At 45.2% G+C, this 20126-nt stretch overlaps 2 protein-coding genes across 5 annotated transcripts in view; one reads left to right on the top strand and one right to left on the bottom strand.

The window, feature by feature from the left end:
• The window catches only part of LOC147012653 (uncharacterized), a 31110-nt gene extending 13682 nt beyond the window's left edge, over window positions 1-17428 (bottom strand). For 2 of the 3 annotated variants that reach the window (XM_085853695.1, XM_085853697.1), the window contains exons 1-12: window positions 17316-17428; window positions 17122-17177; window positions 16060-16152; window positions 15640-15767; window positions 13209-13355; window positions 13041-13118; window positions 12688-12861; window positions 12462-12561; window positions 12061-12281; window positions 11469-11619; window positions 10726-10991; window positions 9691-9799 (exon numbers count right to left, since the gene is read on the bottom strand). In XM_085853695.1, coding sequence (XP_085709821.1) covers window positions 9691-9799; window positions 10726-10991; window positions 11469-11619; window positions 12061-12281; window positions 12462-12561; window positions 12688-12861; window positions 13041-13118; window positions 13209-13355; window positions 15640-15767; window positions 16060-16152; window positions 17122-17177; window positions 17316-17353 — 1561 coding nt within the window. In that variant the 5' untranslated portion in view covers window positions 17354-17428. Of the gene's footprint in view, window positions 1-9690; window positions 9800-10725; window positions 10992-11468; window positions 11620-12060; window positions 12282-12461; window positions 12562-12687; window positions 12862-13040; window positions 13119-13208; window positions 13356-15639; window positions 15768-16059; window positions 16153-17121; window positions 17178-17266 lie in introns of all 3 variants that reach the window. The other variant, XM_085853698.1, reaches the window with a different exon arrangement.
• Window positions 17429-18401: 973 nt separating this feature from the next.
• Window positions 18402-20126, top strand: part of LOC147012652 (delayed-rectifier potassium channel regulatory subunit KCNS3-like) — a 30192-nt gene continuing 28467 nt past the window's right edge. Inside the window, exons 1-2 of one of the 2 annotated variants that reach the window (XM_085853700.1) lie at window positions 18402-18599; window positions 18841-19633. In XM_085853700.1, coding sequence (XP_085709826.1) covers window positions 18893-19633 — 741 coding nt within the window. In that variant the 5' untranslated portion in view covers window positions 18402-18599; window positions 18841-18892. Of the gene's footprint in view, window positions 18600-18840; window positions 19790-20126 lie in introns of both variants that reach the window. The other variant, XM_085853699.1, reaches the window with a different exon arrangement.

The following is a 20126-nucleotide window of genomic DNA, read 5'->3' as shown; positions in this document are numbered from 1 at the left end:
AAGCTTTCCAGATTATTTTTCCACATCTTAAAAAAGCTCTCCAAAAGTTCGTCTCGAGTGAAATGACAATCATAGAAAAATGCCTCCCTAATGACCTTTTTTTTTTTAAACCAGGTAAGTTATCCCATCCACTTTGTTCATGGAAAAAGAAATAAGATTTTTTTTTTTAAAAATTAAATAAATAATAAATGATAAAATGTCATTGAATGCAATAAAAATGGGACAATTCACAAAACTGTTTAAACGATGGACGAGAAAATTTACAAACTGCTGTTTTTTACTGTTTATTTTGTCTTAAAATATCCCTCAATTTACATGCCACACTCTTCATGTATTCTGTAATTAGCTCGGCAACAAAAGTTGTGAAGAGCTCGAGAAACCACAACAATGCTCATCAGTTGGTGCATTAACAATTTTGTCCCCCCCCCCCAAACTTCCAAGGCAACTCAACAAATCGTATTGAAACTTGACAATGATTGATGTCAATGTGCAAGAACGAATGGAACACTATTTTTTAAAATTTCCATCCAAGAGGTGAAATGAAGCCATAAACTCAAAATGTAATCTACGTTTGGATGTAAATCACACATTACTAGATTGTGAATTAAAGAAAACAAGGTTTCAAAATATAATTTAACATCTTAATGTTATGTCCTCTTGCTTTGAAGAATGGAGAAAAACAGGGAGGAGAGGACAGAGTTTTGGTAGGGGGGTCAGAGATGAAACTCCTTTTATAGTGTGGTCTGTAAGGATATTACCGTGCACTTCTGGAAGAAGGCATGAAACTTGGTATAAAATTAATGTAATAAACCTGGAACAGTTTTAGCCCAGGAGGCACTCGATTCTACCATTCCGCTCTAAGACACGAGTCATTAATGGGAGCTTGAATTGGGCGTGGTACTGCAATTCCGTGCTCCTATTCACCTGCAGATGACCCGGAGGAACAGGAAAAGTATGACAAAATCGCGGACGCAAGTTGATTTTGGTGCAATTCTCGAATTCCACTCGCTATTTTTCGCTGGAAACGCCAGGAAAAGATGAACGAATCTTTCAACCAGGTATATTTATATGATTAAATATGATGAAACAGGAAATAGGGAGAAGTTTTGCAAGCTGTTGATTTGGTTAGTTAGTTGTTGATGCCTCGTCGTCAATTCTCACTTCACAATGTCAATAATCACAATGGAATCGAGTCGCTGCAGTTGTAATTTTGGACAGGGTCAGCAGTTGAAAAGGGTCGAATGAGCAAAATCCATTTGTATTATTGTCCATAGTATTGATTGAAGCGTGCAGGTCGGTAATTTTCGTTTTTCTACCGAAAGAGTGCCCGTGGTGGTGAGAAGTGAGTGCGGGTGACAATGACCTAAACTGAAGAATACTGTTCAGGCTGTTTTGACCCATAACCTACTTTGCATTAATAGCACGCAGAGACAGAGGCAAGCCCCCATCACGCATCTGAGTCACATACTTTCTTCAGCCCGAATAAGACTAAGACTATCGCCATGCACATTCATTGACCCTTCAGTCACTGAGAAAGTAAATTTTCCACGCTAAATTGTGCATCCCCTAACTCTTTATATATATATATATATATATATATATATATATATATATATATATATATATATATATATATATATATATATATATATATATATATATATATATATATATATATATAATTCCAGCAATGTGTGTGTGTGCGACCGGTTTGAAACTTGCCAGGAATATTGCCAGGGACCCGCAGATGTGCCTTTTCAAGGTTTGATATTAATCGGACGAGCGGTTCCCAAGTTACGGCCATTTTATTGCTTTTTTCAGTGTTGGAAAGGTGTATATATCGCAGCTGAAGTGTCGTTCCACCTTATGCCATTTTTTCCAAAAATTCCAGAATAATGACAACAGCATATTAATAATAATAGCACAATAATTGGCAGTAGTGAAAAGAATAACGTGATACAATGACCAATGTCTGTCAACCAATAAGCACCTATATATTGTCAACCAATAATGACCAATAACGCCTGTCAACCAATGACAGGACACGGTGCTATGACATCACAAACGACGTCACAATTAATGTTTATTTATTTTTTTTGCACGATTGATGTCACAATTCTTCTTCGTTTGGTATGATATCACAATCGACGTTGGGGACCTGAGTATGTGCCTTTTCAAGGCTTGATATCGTTCTTCATCCGTTTGAGCTGTTTCCCAAGGGTTTGAAAGCTGTTTTTCCCCAAGGTTTGAATTAATTGTTCAAATTATTAATGATCCCCAAGGTTTGAATTTTCCCAACCGAAACAGCTGTTTCCCAAGAGTTTGAAAGCTGTTTTTTCCCAAGGTTTGAATTAATTGTTGTGCTTGGTAGATATTTGTGAATACATTTACAGAGAGAGGGGTCGAGAGAGGGGTGAGGGTGCATCACAATTCAGGAGGGGGAGAGAGGAGGGGGGAGAGGAGGGGGGGAAGGAGGAGGGGAGAGAGAGGAGGGACAAGACTAGGGGGAGAGAGGGGGCGAGAGAGAGGGGTCGTCACAATTCAAGAGAGGGGAGAGAGAGGGGGTGAGAGTGGGGGCGAGAGAGGAGGGGGAGAGAGGACTGGCAAGACTAAGGGGGAGCGGGGGGGGGGGGCGAGAGAGAGGGGGCGTCACAATTCTTCTTCATTTGATATGACTTCACAATTGACGCTGGGAACCTGAGTATGTTTCCCAGGTGTTTCCCAAGTTATGGCCATTTATGATACGGTTGGTCCAATCTAATTGAAAAAAATGCCCCAATCCAGTCGTCGTTTATGAGAGCGAAGGAACAAAGCTGCACATACTGGCACACACCTATAGGCCTGCACTAGTATATATAAATATCTACATAAATGTGCACACACACATTACACCATAAAGGGCCCTCAGGTGAGATATCTCCATAGGTACATGTGTAGTTAGCCCAAACCCATTGTATAGAGGGAATTTATGCGATCCATCCGGGTTGCGACGCTTTGAGTTAGTCGTTTTTCTTTCTCTTTTATTTCAAACAAACAGCATCTCAACAACCACGCCATTCACACCACAGCACCAACCACACTACAACAACACCACACCACCACTTTCGCCTTTACCTTCACAACCTCATCCCACATCATCGTTTCTACGGCCATTCCCGCACCACCTGTGAACACTGAACGTTGGGTTGTACCCGGCCCGTTCAGCGATTGGTGCCAAGCGCAGAGCCACAAGCAGGAATGGCGGCCTTTGAGGGGAAAATTCGGATCAGAAACGCTTCACGCCCACTTCCCCTCCATCCAATGGGCGAACGCGAGGCGGCTTGGCCCCGCCTCCAAGCACGCATTGAAGTCCGTTTATGCAAATATGCGGATCCAGGGAGGTTCACGCCCCTTTTTGCCTGACCAATGGCTGAACAGAGGATGGCGTGGCCCCGCCTCCAATCGCGTTTGGATCCGCATATTTGCATATCGGCTCCTCCTGAGAGCTATAAAGGTGCGAGCGGAAGGTGACTCGGGGGCTTGAGTTGAGGTCGGAGGAGAGTGTGGAACTGGAAGGAGAGTGTGTCGTCGAGGAGTTACTTTTGGAGACAAGGAGTGCCGCGTTGGTGGAGTCGAGTCGAGTACGCACGGTGGAGCTGCGGGCGGCTGGTCGGGGCAGGGGAGCTCGGTTCCGAGGCCAGGAGGATGGCAGTCGGCGACGAGGCTGCGGTATGGGGGATCGCTCATCTCGTCGTGGGACCCAATTCAGCCAGCCACTCCCCGCCCCCAGGGCATCAACAATTTCCCCTTCCCCCGCACTGAGATAGTGCAAAAGGGGGCTCCATTCCTCCCCCACCCCAAACGTGGTGCCAAAAAGCATGCCAAGGTCCCGGAGTCGGGGCACAGCAGCGCGGACACTTTGCGGCTTGCCCGCCAACGCGTCACGAAGACACGGGTAACACTTCCCCGGTCTCGCGCACATTTGGCCTATGGGCCTGTCTGCCTCCTTGTCTGTGAGGGTGGCTTCGTTCTTTTGCTTTTGTGTAAATGTGTGTTGGCGCCGTCTGTGAAGTAAAACTGTGTAAGTGTTGCAGTGTGTACGTGTTTATCGGTTGTATTACATTTGCTTTTTGTGCATAATTGTATGGCTGTAAATACGTGCCTTCCGTGCTTGTCTGTGTGTGCGTGTGAATAAAATGCTTTCTTGTTGAGCTGTGCCCGTTTCGCTTCGTCTTTTCTCCATTGACTCTCCATCCTGCTTCACGTAAAGGGTTCGTAGTGGGTGCAACATCCCAGTAATTAATTGGAACAGTCAAGGCCGACGATAACACCGCTCGGTTATCACTGTAGTACGGAACGGACCGCTTAAGCGGTTCGTGTCCGGAGTCGGCCTGTGGCGTGATACGATCGCCTGGTCAACCATTCGCGCAGGAACTTAGGTAGATCGAATTTGGCGAGCAACCCTATCCTGCGCGGGTGGGCAATTGGCACGATCGTGGTGAGGTTAAACCCCCACCCGTGACTAGCTCCGGGCGTTGGTCCGAGAGGGTCACGACAGAATTGTCTGTCCGGTGGGCGACATGCCGCCATTCGAGTTACGTGGCCGTTCGCAACTATATATATATATATATATATATATATATATATATATATATATATATATATATATATATATATATATATATATATATATATATATATATATATATATATATATATTGTCTGAGCCCGATCTCTCAATGGTGTAAAACCACTTTAAAAATTATCGTCTGATCCGGATCCACACCAAAATTGAATCAATTTAATCATGGTCACACACACAAACTGCCCAACCAAGTTTCATCCATATCTGTCCACAACTTGACATATCGTGCACACACAGACAAAGTGATGAAAAAAAACCTCCTCCACCTTCGGTGGCAGAGGTAAACATCAATGACTGCTTGCTTATGCATCCGATCAGGTTGAAATTTAAAACAAATTCCCCATGACAAGATCATAAATGCAACGTTTCAAAATAATTTTTTAATTTTTCAAAAAGATATTGCTTCAATCCAATATGGCAACCAGACCAATTCACCTATGAAATATTTGTGAGCACAATGGTATCTTCAAGACTTGGAGAAAATGTGGATGAAGTTTCCCCTCGATCTTTCAAGCCTTTCCAGAGAAGATAATTTTTAAAGGTTTATTTGCCAAAAAAAAAATAAAATAAAAAAAAATAATAATCTATATTAATACTGAAGGACCAATTTTGTGCTCCTCCAAGCGGTCGCATCACATTTTTCTCGGTACTGTGACCTGGACTGAAAAACTTTGTACCTGTAAGAGTGCATCGCACATAGTGGCAATAGTCAACCTTCAACTCTGAAGCATCTATATATTAATACTGAAGGACCAATTTTGTGCTCATCCTCGCGGTCGCGTCACATTTTTCTCAGTACTGTGATCTGAGTTTTGACACGGTGTACGTCAAAGTAGACACGTGCACAAATCAGGGGACTTCTTTACAAGGAGTAGTGTACACCAAAAATGTCGTGTGAAAGGACGTTTTGTAGGCCTCATTAGGTAAGGCCATGAAGTACATCGACTGGGATCCGGCTCTTACAAGAGCTGCCACTGGTTGTCATATTGGGCTCATGGAACGGAATCCGTCTGTGACGGGGTTTCGGCTAGTAAAAATAAAAAGCTGCCAAACCATGCGACCTATGACATCCTAGGTGGAGAACGTTTTGCTCATGGATAGGTGATCATACCTGTAACATTTCACCTTTATTTGTTCAGCCGTTTGAGATTTTTGAATACTTTGTTGGGGGAAAAAAAAAAAAATTGTTCAAATTATAAAAAAAATATATACACAAATATAATCTGCCAAACCATGGGACTGAGAAATGTTCCCCCATACAATTTAGCTACAGATGACCCTCAAATTCATCCTGATCAGATAAAGCATTTGGCATATTCGATGACGTCATAGAAAAATATAAATAAATAAATTAAAAAAAATGAAATAAAATAAAAAGTCAGCACACACATTTTTGGTTCACGAAAAAAGTGAAAAAAATTTTCACGAAAAAAATAAATGACCACTATATTCGTTATTGTTGTCTATTGGGTAGTCGATCTAGTCGATAAAAAACACATTTTTTTTGAGATTTGTTCTACCCTTATCAGTATTTAAAATGGCGATTTCAGTTAATACAATGGCAATTTCGATGAAACTTGGTTGGTAGGTTCATACGATGACCTAGTTGTTTGCAAATGAGAACCGTTGCTATGGACACCACCGTTGCCTAGCAACGGGACTTTGAAATTTTTCAAAAATCAAAAATTGGGCCATGAGCAACTGTGGGCAGTACATTCAGCCATATTGTCAAAAATTTCCAGCCGGATCCTATGAAAACTGTCGGAGAAGATAGACTTTGAATGAACCCTGGTCGAAAACAATAAAAACGAAGTTCGTTATATCTCAGAGAATATGAGTCAGATATACATGAAACTGGTATGGTAGGTTCATGGTATGTCCTCGTTATGTGTGAGAAGGAACCGTTGCTATGGACCCCTCCGTTGCCGAGCAACGGCCAAAAAAAACCTCTAAATGTGGGGGTATTTTAACAAAAAAACAATCTGCAGCATTAACCCTTGAAGCTAGAATCATGAATTTTCTTGTGCTTAATCCTCAGGTCATTCCCGATCGAACGGGCCCATCGCGTCAGGTTCTATTGGGTAGGCAACTACCCATGTCCGCCGACCGGCTTGTCTGTCTGTCCCGAGCATAGTTCCGTGGGTTTTGATCCGATCCTGATAAAATTTTGGTGGGAGGTTTATATCATGATCTAGTTGTGTTTTCCTGAAAATGGGCGTGGTGCGCCAATTATGGGTGTAACCACGCCCAAAAAAAAACGTGTTTTTAGGGGGTAGCCGATTTCAATTTGCATCTTCTACGAGGGGGTTAGTCGAATCTGACAGGGGTTTCGGTATTTGGTTAGCCCAATGGCACCTGCATAGCCCCACGGAGCTCGATTTTTCTTCCCAAGGTCAAGGTCACAAGGTCACGAACTTAGAAAATTTCGAATTTTGACATAAAAATTATACGACCGCTGAAACTTTGAGAGCTCGGTTGACAATATTTTTTATGCATAATCTTGAGGTCATTCCCCACCTAAAGTCTTGAAACTATTTTTCTCTATCTCGAACACCTTGCCCGTGGCGCCCCCTTCAAGTTTGTTTTTAGACTGATTTCATCAAAGTATGGATAAAATCCTAGGAGTGCGAAATGCCATATAGCCTATATGATGCTATATTGTTCCTGGAATGTTCCAGAGGAAGTTTTGCAAAGGTCATAATCCTTGACCTTTGACCTTTAAAGTTCAGAAAGGTCAAATTTTCAAAGTTGTGGGAATTGGACCGGGTTTTTGACCTTCGACGAACTAACTCCAGTAAGCTATAGCACGTATCCTGTTTCCTTATTTTAATGTCCACAACATTGTTTAGTGACAGCCTGGTGTTGGTGTAGTGGTTCAGGTAGTGGCTTGGGATCCAAAAAGTCCTGAGTTCAAGCCCCGTTGGCTGCTTTGAATTAATACACACCAGGAGGTTGACTCAGCCTGTCATCCTTCCGGGGTCGGCGAAGTGAGTACCAGTGTACTGGGCCCGGTGTATGCCCCGGTTAGAATAGGTGTACCATATCCCTGTGTCGTAAGAGGCGACCAGGGTTGCGTGAGGAAGGGCATCCGGCGTAAAACCTGTGCCAAATCATTATGCGGATCATAACGGATGATCCTCTTTGGCGACCCCGAACAGGAGAACATTGTTTAGTGACATTTAAAGGTTATGCAAAGGTCAAATTTTGGAAGCTGTTGAACGAAACTGGGTTTTCGACATTTTGCAGCTAATAACCTGTCGCTCGTACAACATCATGTTGATCATTTTCATAACTTGGTCAAACATTATCACATCGTCTCATCCTTGACTTCTGAAACAATCTGCATCGTCAAATACCGCTCGTGAACCATCGTAGTCTTCAGACTTGTCAATAAGTACACTCGTAAGTGTTGGAAAAGGTCAATCATCTACTGCATTTTGTGGTAGGTAAATCAGCAGCTGGAGACTCATTCCAGAAAACATCACCATTGCAGCTTGATCTTCACATCAGGGAATGTGCTTTCAAGTTGCAGATAAGCCTCTGCTCACAAACTGACTGCTGATGACTTGATTGCACATGAGTACTTCATCTGTACAACAGTGCATGAAATCAAGTCACTTGTAGAATGGGATGTCGATGCCATTAACCAGTCCCATAATGAAGAAATACTTGTACGGATAATCTTGCAGAACCAGATTTCAAAAATGAGACCGAGAAAATCTATACAACAACCGACCAAAAGAACTCGGAACTGAAATTACCGGACGTTTTCACTCAAGCTGAAAAACGAAATCTTCACCTTCTTTCCTTACATGGAAGGCCACAAACAAGGACGTATTGTGGTCCTCAGCAACCAAGATGCTGCACCTGCTTGAGAAAAAGCATGTGAGCACGACGTAGACAGTGATGGTGTTCATCTCGCCAAGAATGAAAAATTGGCCGTTGTCATTTTCAAAACGAAAACGAGATTCAGCAACTGATTTGTTAACCAGTGCCAAAATCACTTCATTCATGGTTATGATCCTGAGTGGCACAAATATAGTCACAGGCAAACAACCAGTCAGTGCCTCAGTCAGCTCTCCTCTTGCAGTTGCTGATGTTCAGTGCTGTACACCACTGGGAGACAGCTCCTGCGACAAGTGGCATTATCTTGTGCAGTCTGTTCAGCAGTACAAGCGTCAATAAAGTGGAAAATGCAACAAAACCAAGTTTTGATGCCTCAACTCCAATCTACTAAATTATGTTGCAATAACGATGAGATTGTGGCTATTTTGGAAAATGGTGACCATTTCCCAGAGGGGGGAAAAAAAAGAAATCTGTGATGGCCTTGCAACATAAAATATTCCTCAGACATGCCATGGCTGTGTTAAATTTGATGCTTGCATCACCAAAGTCACAATGCTTTCACATGGCCGCTTGGCTAATGCCCCTGACACAACACACTTGAATGAACAATTACCTAAATAATTAAGGCACTCTGAGCATAATCTTGCCTCGTGCACAAATTCTCAACAAAATACCATAGTTTCCTGAACATGCTACTATTATGGCCCATTGCCCATATACCCACATCATCCATGCACCCTGTTACGTCACATACATTGCCATCAACCATAGCTTTAATTATTATGATATTTAATGACGACTTTCTTAAACATCAAGGCTAAATTGCATCAATTAAACTGAATATGAAAAGAAAGAAAAAAATTCAAACTATATCCCCATACTAGTCAATCATACATTTGAAGGTTCACCTAGATCTGTTAAGCAGATCTGAAGATTTACTTCTTTTTTTTTGTCTTCAATCCAATATGGCCACTAGACCACCTGACCAATGACATCAATTTAATTTTTCCATTCACAATGAGTCATAGATCAGATATATGAAGTTTCAGATTTTTCGGAGAAAGATTTCAATTCAAACAATGACTGGAATATCACCACCCAATATACCCAATGGGGAGTGGATGACATGCGTCAACAACCACAGCAAGCGCCTCAACCCCTTCGGGGCAAGACCAAGTCCAAACTGTACATTTTTGTACGTTCTACAAAAGCAGGCTTACCGTGAACATCACACACCATGGTGGAGAAAAATGAAATGGGTTTCATCATAGTTGGATCCATGAAGAGTAAAGCCACCGGTAGCTGGTACGAATGGACATCGTTGGTGGACTACAAAAGTGCAAGAGAAAGACTTTGGACAATGATCGCACAAAAACATGACAAAAAGAAAGACTTCGGGCAAAGATAACTTGTGCATTTGTGGCAAAAACAAAATACCTACTCCACCACTCAAATAAATTTGAAGTGGAAATTTAGAATGCTGCCACAGCTCCTGCCCTCACCTTCCCACCCTTACGCCAACCCCAGAAACAGTTGAAGCAGTGACACCCCACAATGAAACAAGCTCGAATGAGCCAAGATCGTCGTCCTCTTAATGACGTCATTGTGATGTATCAGGTTTGCAATAAATTATCTGTGCTCATGCCCGACTTGATTCCCACAAACAAAATTCAAACAGCTTGCTTAGTTTCGGAGATAATGGTATAGGCGATTTCCATTAGCGGCGATATTATGATGACAACTTTTTTTTCGAGGAAGAATTTCCAAAATCGGAGATGGTTACTGCCTGCGCGTGGGCTTTCTGCACATACATGGAAAGTTTCACGAAGATCCAATAAAAACTCTGGGTTGTGAAAGAAAGTCAAAAAATAGCAATGACGTCATAAAAATTGATATGACATCATAGTCATGTATCATATGTGCGGTAATTAATCTCTGCTAATGCCCTGTTCGATTCCCGCAAACAATTCAAAAAGCTTCCCTAGTTTCGGAGACAATTTTTTCGGTGGTTTCCATTAGCGGAGATATTTTGAAGTCATAACTTTTTTTTCTAGGAGGAATTTTCAAAATCGGAGATGGTTACTGTCTGCGCAGGGAATTTTTACATATATATGCCGAGTTTCAGGAAGTTTCGATGAAAACTGTAGGCTGTGAAACAAAAAAGTCCACAAGAACAACGCGAGTAAGACCGAGAGATCCTCAATGAGGATCTAAAAATAAAATAAATAAAACTCAGCAACATTGCCAACACTTACACTTCCAATCACTGGGCACACAGAGTAAAGCACTTCCAGGTAAAGGTAATAGGAGGCAGGTCCTGCAGACACCATGTACATCTTGTAGCCCACTGGACCAGCCCGTTCGCACAAAGCTGGTGATGTCGCGAAAGATACCTCCCCATCAGCATAGAAGCCACACACAATGAAGGCAGTATTTCCAATGGTGACATTAGTCAGGTAGATATCCTCTTTGTAAGGCCCAACTATCAGTTGGAACATATCCTGCTTGCAGTGTACGCCAACTAAGAGATGGAAAGGAGAGTAGGAAGGGGTGTGGAGAGATAAAATGTTGCATCACCAATTAGGGTGCACATGGGGTGGAGGGTTGGGGGAAAGGGGAAATTTGCACATTTGTGGTGAGGTTTGGGAATATTCGCATGTGGTGGTGGTGGTGGTGGTGTGGTGGGTGGCATATAGGCAGCAGATTGCAAAGGAAATCTCAACTTCAGTTGGAAATTGCAGATTAAAAAAGAAAAAAAAAAAAAAAACCATAATAAAGTGAAGGCAAAAAGAGAAACAGAATGAGACAACAGTCTAACTTTTTTTGCCATTGCAACAAGTAGCCCTTGACCAAAGAAAAAGATGAACCATGGGGACCAACATAATCAAAACAACCAACTGCATCACCAAACCAAATGTTTTCTGGCATTCAAACATCTTATCTATTTCCTATCATACACAAAAAAAACAAAATTAAAACAGGCCGATCATTCTATTACCTGGACCATGGAGAAACTGCTGGGTGGTCATCTGGCAGGGAGAGCTCCCTTTTGTAAACAAAATCAGTTTGGTGGACAAACGCTGCCAAGTGACCAAAAGCTGAAGATCCACAGAGTATAGCAACCCTTGTTGACCATGTTCCACACAGCTCTGAAATAAATAAATAAATAAAAACCACCACCGTGTATTCCTGTGGGTTCAATCTCAAATAATAATTATATAAAGAGTTCCTTGCCAACCGCAGGAGAACATTAGGCCCATCAAACCTGTGCAGTGGCTGCGAACCTATGGTTGTACATCATCTGTCATTTCTAAAAATAAAAAAAATTAAAATAAAAAAAGACCATTAGGCAAGGACACAGCACATACAATTTTAAAAATCTTTGGTACGACTCAGCGAGGGTTCGAACCACCGACCTCCCAGGCTCAGAGGATGAAACCACCATACCATGGAGGATGCACCCCCATAGAATCAAAACAAATGTAAGAGCTTAGAACGAGAGATCTAGTCAATAACAAAAACATGGACACCATTACGAAAACATTTCAAGGGAGGTTTGAGTTGTGACAAGAGGTGCAGAAAAGGCAAACCTGATTGATTCCACCAGCTACACCCCAAGGGACCTTCAGCATCATATAACTGCTATTCCGAGAAAGGATAACTCCTCTTTGGGCCATCGCCTTGTCGTCCAACAAGTGTCTGCCCACGACCAACTGCACATCAGGAACCATCAACAGACTCAACTCTTGCAGCACAGGTGGCTGGAGGGGAATAGACCAGCTGAGCCACCTTTCTAAAGGCTGTGGTCGACCTTTTGGTTATAAATATGGGGAAAAGGGAAGGGATGCAGGAATTGAGAAAAATTTAAAGCAAAGCTGTGAAGCTCTGGCAATGTTTCAATTTGTTGGAGTATTGAAGTGGAACTTCACCTCCCAAAACCAACCACAGTTCCATGATCTCAATTTTTAAACACCTTAAGATAAATACTCACTCAAAGGGCATGCAATCACCATGTCCAAGAGAAGGGTAAGGCCAAACCTTCTGAAATATACAAGAGGCTTGATCATCTGGATCACAAGGCCATTTTCAAGCTGGGGGGGGGGGGGGGAACAAAATTTTCATCATCAACCAATTGATGCAATTTCAGCATTTGTGAAAAAAATAAAAATAAAAACACAAAACAAATCAGACCATTTCAAACGGATGTCAGTACTCACAGTCACCGCATACGTGTGGTTCGTGAAATATGGCGAGCGGAACACGACCCGCGTGTCAGAGATGGAAGAGTTGATGCTGTAGCCGATCCTCACCGCTTCCTCGACGGTCATTACTCCCTGACGCTGTCCAGCCACCGTGAAAACCAGCCTCCAGATCTGGTCCGAGGGGATGAACTAGGGTCGGGCAGTTGTGGGTCCGCACAATCATTTAAAAACAATAAACAAAATTTCAAACTTTAACCCTTCATCATGTATTGGAGGTCAGTTGAAACGAAAGTTTGAAGATGTTCCAACCAACCTCCACTTATTTGGATGCATGGATGTTCAATTTAAATGTAGAACCAAGACCTTACCATAGTTATGTCATCCAACCAATCGGCCTCTGACCTCGCATAATCTGGAATTCTCGGCGACGTTTGATCAACAGAGACCTTAAAGATGAAAACAAAATCATTTAAGAGGATGCAAAGAATTCCCCCAAGTTATTTGATTGGACATGTGATCTGATGAGCAGTTTGTACCTCCATGTAGTTCTGTGCGCACAGAATCTCACGACTCGCCCAGTCATAGTGTTCACGACACGTTGCTCTGTAGACCACGGTCTCTGGTAGCAAGTTCCAACTGATGTTCTCAAACACCCACTCAGTGTCGAGGTTAAACGAATCATTCTACAGAGAGAGTGGGGTGTGTAGGTTCAAATATACCTGCACATCAGCCATACTGGAAACTCCACCCACCCCTCCGGTTAACGTTAATTCAACTAGTTATGGAGACCTTGAGGGCCACAGTGTGACTGATGCTACAATTTGTGAAACAAACTCCCTGCACAGACGCACAAAGATCTCCACGTTGATCTCGATTAAGCATAAAGTTAAAGGTGTCATTGCTGGGACAGACTTGATCCGCAAGCTCCAGTCTAGGTCATGGGCCTGTTGGTGAGGACAATGTTCACATCAGGCTGAAGGAGCAGTATTTTCGCTTCTGGAGACCAAAAGAAGACTTGAAACCTAAGCTTTGGGAAACAAAGCAGCATATCGATTTGGCAGAATTGCCACAAAAATAAATAATAATAATAATAATTAAAAAAACAGCAGGTCAACCAATGACCATCAAGGAGTTAAATCTGCCTCTCCCACTTAGTGTGGATTAAATGCAATGTCATTCCACAATTAAAAGAAAAATAAAATAAAGTGTGAGCGGGAGTGTGCGAGCACAGACGGCTGTGTACGAGTGTCCGTGCTACTCCTACAGTTGTGGGCTGATTACATCCAGACTTGCTGCATCGGATCAGCATGACCCCAATTAATGTTTCAGGCCGTTTGTTCCACCATTTACAGGACAGCCAGTATTCCTGTCCCCATGTTTTTTTTTTTTTGTATACCTTGTCGAGGCTCGTATGAGAGCTAACACACAACGCACATCAAAGGGGGCATGAGACAAGAGAGGTGGGAGTGGGAGGGACAAAACAGTGGGGAACAGACACATTACGAGATCTGTAGAAGGGAGAGGGATGGGACGGGGAACATGAGGAAGAAAAGATGGACATTACAGGGACTTTCAGGAAGGAAAGCAGGGAATTTGAAGGAAGTGGGCTTGGGTGGATTATCGGGGGTAGAAAAGATCGAGGATTTGGATGGGGGATGATAAGAGGTGGTGGTGAACAGCTGTTTTGTAAAGCCTGGAGGGAAGAATGGGAAAGAATAGAGTGAGGAAGTTTATTCCAAAGGAGGGAAAAAAAGAGGAATGAAAGTGAAGATGAGCAGTGATTCGTGATTTTGGTAGTTTTACCAGAAGGGGGTTGTTGGCGGACCTTGAGCGCCCTGTGGAAATGTGGTGGGGACAAATCGCAGAGAGAGCGGGAGGGCGAGGCTGGAGAGGAGTCGGTAGAAGACAGAAAGACCACCGACCAACCTGCGGTGATTAAGTGAGAGGCCCAAAGACTCAGCCTCATTGCGGGAGATGCCGATGATCCTAAATGCCCTGGTTTCGACAGCGTGAAGCCGAGAAAGGTGGGAGGCAGGAGCACCAGCCCAGAGGGGAGAGCAGTACTCCATCAGGCTACGGACAAAAGCTTTGTTCGTGGTTAGGAGCTCAGGAGGGCCGAGGAAGGACTTGCACGATGGAGGATTCCCAGTCGGCGACTTGCTTGAGGCGAGGTTGGAAACATTCACAAAATGTTTTCCAGTGCAGTGACGAGTTTATAAGCAGTAAAGTTGTGGCTTCGTGCATCTTGGGATTTAAAAAAAAAAAAAAAAAATTTTTTGCCCATTCAAATCTTGCAGTTGCTGATAGACCACATAAAAGGTATGTTTCAGAAGAACGTGTTGCATGTCCGCATGGCGGGTCCTCCGCTCGTATAGAGAGAGGAAATTGGGAAGGGTGAATTATAAATGGCAATGGGAGGTGGGGGTTTGGGGGGGGTTGAGTTATAAAGAAACAAATTTCACTTTACAACCCACCCCCCTCCACCCCCTACCAAGCACACTCAAACAGTGAAGACACGACTATACTGCATCAACTTGGCCAAAACCCAACCATGATTTACAAGCTTTACTTTCCTCTACCAATCAACATCCATGGACGACACGCTTGCCAAGTAGCTGTTCCTACAGAATCAGCTTCAAGAAAATTAAATCGATAAAAAATAAAAAAAAAAGGAACCACGTGGTACTGGCCGGATGGCATCAGGACGAGGAAATTACCTGCAGCGTGTGCACCTGACAGTTTCATGCTCGATGACGTCCCGAACGTCCGATCGCCGACACTTGCACAAAGTAGAAAAGTCCGAAAACAAAATGTGCTGAAAGTCGATTGACAGAGCAAGAAAGTGGAATCCCGTTTGATCAATTGTGCGAGTGCGCAATATTCAACCTGAACTTGCACTCGCACAAACAAACCGATGGTCCAAGTATAAAAAGGTGGGATAAAAGTTGAACACAAACTTTCCAATACCTGATCGTAGACATTACAGCTGAGAAGAGTAGCGTCGAGGATGAGAGTTCCCCTGTGATCAGAACTTATTGTGAAGCCACATCGACTGGCGTAGGAATCGGTGAAGAAGTGCCTCCCTCCATCTGTGTCTGCACGGACAGACACACCGGCACACCTGTCAGTCGACACAGTTACGAGCACCTGACGAAACGCCTTAATCCACAAACAGTTACTCCTGTTCCTTCGACAAAATAAATTTCAAGGATGACAGCAATCATGTTCTGATGGATCAACATCAGGAGTGCATCACCAGCCAGAAACGAGACCAAGTTCACTGCACAACAGACTTGAGTGTTAATTGTTGCGATTCAAGGTGCTGAACAGAAAAACACCGACGATAATAAACCTGTGAAGCACAAGCAGTTAGGATGTTCAACTCACCAAGCAACGTCAGGATCCATCGCTTGTTAACAATAAAACTCCCTTGAACACGAATTTGAATATTTCTTCCATCACACTCATGAGAAACTGCACCTACAGGGTGCACACAATGGGTGGGGTGGGTTGAGGTGGGGGTGGGGTGGGAGGTGGGAGGACAACAAAGGAACGGCCGGGGGTGGGGGAGGGGGAAGGGGGAGGGCACCCAAGGAACGGCCGGGGGAGGGGGAGGGAACCCAAGGAACGGCCAGGGGGGGGGAAAAGAACGGACGGGGGAGGAGGGAGGGCACCCAAGGAACGGGCGGGGGAGGGGGAGGGCACCCAAGGAACGGGCGGGGGAGGGGGAGGGCACCCAAGGAACGGGCGGGGGAGGGGGGGTAAAGAACGGACAGGGGAGGGGGAGGGCACCCAAGGAAAGGGCGGGGAGGGGGGTAAGGAACGGACGGGGGAGGAGGGAGGGCACCCAAGGAACGGGCGGGGAGGGGGTAAGGAACGGGCGGGGGAGGGGGGTAAAGAACGGACGGGGGAGGAGGGAGGGCACCCAAGGAACGGGCGGGGAGGGGGAGGGCACCCAAGGAACGGGCGGGGAGGGGAGGGCACCCAAGGAACGGGCGGGGGAGGGGGGTAAAGAACGGACAGGGGAGGGGGGAGGGCACCCAAGGAACGGGCGGGGGAGGGGGGTAAGGAACGGGCGGGGGAGGGGGTAAGGAACGGGCGGGGGAGGGGGTAAGGAACGGACGGGGAGGAGGGAGGGCACCCAAGGAACGGGCGGGGGAGGGGGTAAGGAACGGGTGGGGGAGGGGGGTAAAGAACGGACGGGGGAGGAGGGAGGGCACCCAAGGAACGGGCGGGGAGGGGGAGGGCACCCAAGGAACGGCCGGGGGCAAGGAACGGCCGGGGGGGCAAGGAACGGCCGGGGGGCAAGGAACGGCCGGGGGGGCAAGGAACGGCCAGGGGAGGGGGGAGGGCACCCAAGGAACGGCCGGAGGGGGAGGGAGGGAAAGTTTTCCATGTGGCAAAGAAAATAAAGGATACAGGTAAGTAACCAGGTAACTCGTTGCTCACCCGACGATACAACGTTCAACCCGACGGAGAACTGGATTCCGACCAACACCAGCGTCCTGAGCGACACACAAACGGCATTATTGGTGAATTTCAGCGAAATGTTCAATCCGCGTTTTGCAAAACTCCGAGTTTCCACAAAACTGACCACATGGGTCACCACAGTTACCGCGACTGCTGAACAATCAATCACCCACCACCACCAACAACAATAGCTGCACTTGCACAGCATCATGACCAATGAGTTACTCGCTTACAAACTCGCCAACTTATTGATGTGAACCATCGAAACGGCCCCTTAACCAAAAACGCGTCTCACGTGTAAAACAGAGTTTTTATCCCCCTCCCCCTCCCCCCCTAAACTCGCGCCCCCGAGCACGTGTGTCCGCTTTGCGCTCATCAGCGCGAGCTCGTGGACCAATCAACGATCATCGATTTCCATCGGAAAACGATCTCCTTTCTTGTCGAGATTGAAGGTCGTGAGGATCATCCTCATTCACACCGTCCGCACGGGATGTACACAGTACGGATCTTGTTTTCCAATCCATGTAATCACGATATCGATCACGTGTTGCTTTGGTTGATCATGTGATCGGTGATCGGTCGAACGATCACCCAAATCGATCGTTTTGCGTCGTGCATTTTTAAACTTGGCCTAAATAATGATCGGTCCGACCGGATCATGACCGTGAACGGTCTGATCTGGTTTTCAAACTCGCCGATTGGTGCATCGCAGGCAGGAGGTTGCAGCACAAAGCGCCCGTCCCTCGGATGGACGTTAAGCTGGCTGTCCCGTCTGCTAGCAATAGGTAGTTGGAGATCTATAAAGATTCCCATCCAGGTATCTTTCGCGAAGAGGAGACGAGTTATCACTTCCATCCGAAATAAATTCATCTTCGGTCAAACCTCAGTCCTCACCATCCGATTCGTGAAAGACTTGTTCAGCTGCAAACCTTCCCCTGTCGACCCCAGAAGAACGTGCGAAAGCTTTGGGGTAGTAGTAGTAGTAGTAGTAGTAGTAGTAGTAGTAGTAGTAGTAGTAGTAGTAGTAGTAGTAGTAGTAGTAGTAGTAGCAGTAGTGTTAGTGGGAACGACGATGGTCTTACATTGGGGCGATCTACCTATATGGTGCAAAGCCAGTTGGGTTTTAATTTAAGGGACGGTCGATCAAAACGATGACCACAAGGTACACATTTTGAATTCAAGTTTTTGTTTGATTACCTGGTTGTGCTGCAGCTGATGACGTGACCGGGGTGGGGTGGAGGCGGCACGAAACGAACCGGACGAACAAGACGCCCCCTCTTTCCCGAGGGTGGTACCGCCGCACACCGGGAGCGGATGGGATAGGGCTCGTGAGCCGTGTCCACGCGTCGGTCTGTCTGAAGTTCCAGGAGGGACACGATCGATCCCAGGAACCGGTGTCGCACCTGGTCGGAGCCACTGGCCGGGTTTGGATCCTGGATCTTCCACAAACATTAAAGGTGCGTCCACTCCCCGGAGTCCTGCTGCCACTGCTTCTTGAACCCAATCCCAACTATAACCCGTTTATTAAACTGTTTTCTTTGGATTTTATCTTCATAAGCGTTAAATTAACGATCATTAAAGTTGATAGTCTCACTATTAAGAAATGAGTCGTAAACGAAGAAATTTAAGAAGGTGGGTGATGGTTTGACTGCTGCCGTGACCCACAGTCATCTATAAAAGACTCCGGGACTTTTGCAGGTGTGCGATGTGACGAGAGGTCGCCCTGTTTGTGACCGTCGGGGTGATCTCCATGACAAACATGGTTATGGGAAATCTCATGCCCATTCCCAAGATTCGGACGAGCTCGACGAACGGCAATCTTAACCTCAACGTCGGCGGGATGAGGAAGACGGTTGAGCGAAGCCTTGTGGGGCGGTTTCCACAGACGCGTCTGGGTCGTCTCTTGACCTGTGAAACGGAGGAATCCATCCTCCTACTCTGTGATGACTACGATGTGGCCGCCAAAGAATTCTACTTCGATCGCAGCCCAAAGATGTTCTGCTACATACTCAATTTCTATTACACGAAGCACCTCCACTTCGTCGAGGAACTGTGCGTCCTGTCCTTCAGTCAGGAAATTGACTACTGGGGCATTCACGAGGTCTTCATCGCTCCTTGTTGCAAGTATCAATTCCACTTGCGCAAGGAAGCTTTTCTGAATACGCAAGACGACGATGCCGATGATTTCGCTTCCGTGCCCTCTTTGCAGGATATTCTGCTGCTGCAGAAGGATATGGATACTTTCAACAGCATGGTGTTTGGAAAGCACCGCAGACGCGTGTGGTTGCTCTTGGACAATCCAGATTACTCGCTAAGGGCAAAGGTCTTTGCCTTCACCTCCATCTTGATTGTATTAGTCTCCATCGGGACCATATGCGTTAACAGCTTGAAAGACTTTAACCGGCTGGACGACAGAGGCAATGAGATTGAGGACCCGACGGTGACTGTCCTGGAGAATTTCTGCATCATCTGGTTTACCACCGAGTTCTTGGTAAGGCTGCTGGTGGCTCCACAAATCTCAAGGTTTCTGCAGAACCCACTCAACATCATCGACCTTATCTCAATACTACCATTTTATGTGATGCTGGCCATTGATTTGGCACTCCACAGTGGGGATGAGTTCCAGGACATTGGGCGGGTGGTGCAGGTCAGTCCATCTTCTCTGTGCTACTCGTAGGACTATGAATTGCAGAGTCCGTCGAAGAAGTCCATGACACATTGAAGCTAGAAAGAGTGATCAGAGATTACAAACCCTCACCAGGACTTGGCTTGTGTGGTGTAGTTTATGTGGTGTTATGTGTTCTGGTGGGTTTGTATGGCATGCAAACGATGCATTGATGACATTTGTTTATGTTCATATAGCTGACAAACCGACCTTTTCGGTTTTGTTGTATAGATTCACGTTCCAATCATACGTATTTTGGAGGCAACGTACTTATGTGTATTAATTTATAAATGCACATATTTTTATTCACGTACTCTCG

The sequence above is a fragment of the Eptatretus burgeri genome, chromosome 14 (genome assembly GCF_056783735.1).
Source record: "Eptatretus burgeri isolate ZD-2024b chromosome 14, Ebu_testis_v1, whole genome shotgun sequence".
Lineage (NCBI taxonomy): Eukaryota > Metazoa > Chordata > Myxini > Myxiniformes > Myxinidae > Eptatretus > Eptatretus burgeri.
Note: the sequence above shows the minus strand (reverse complement) of the source record. Positions and strands in the feature narration are given on the sequence as shown.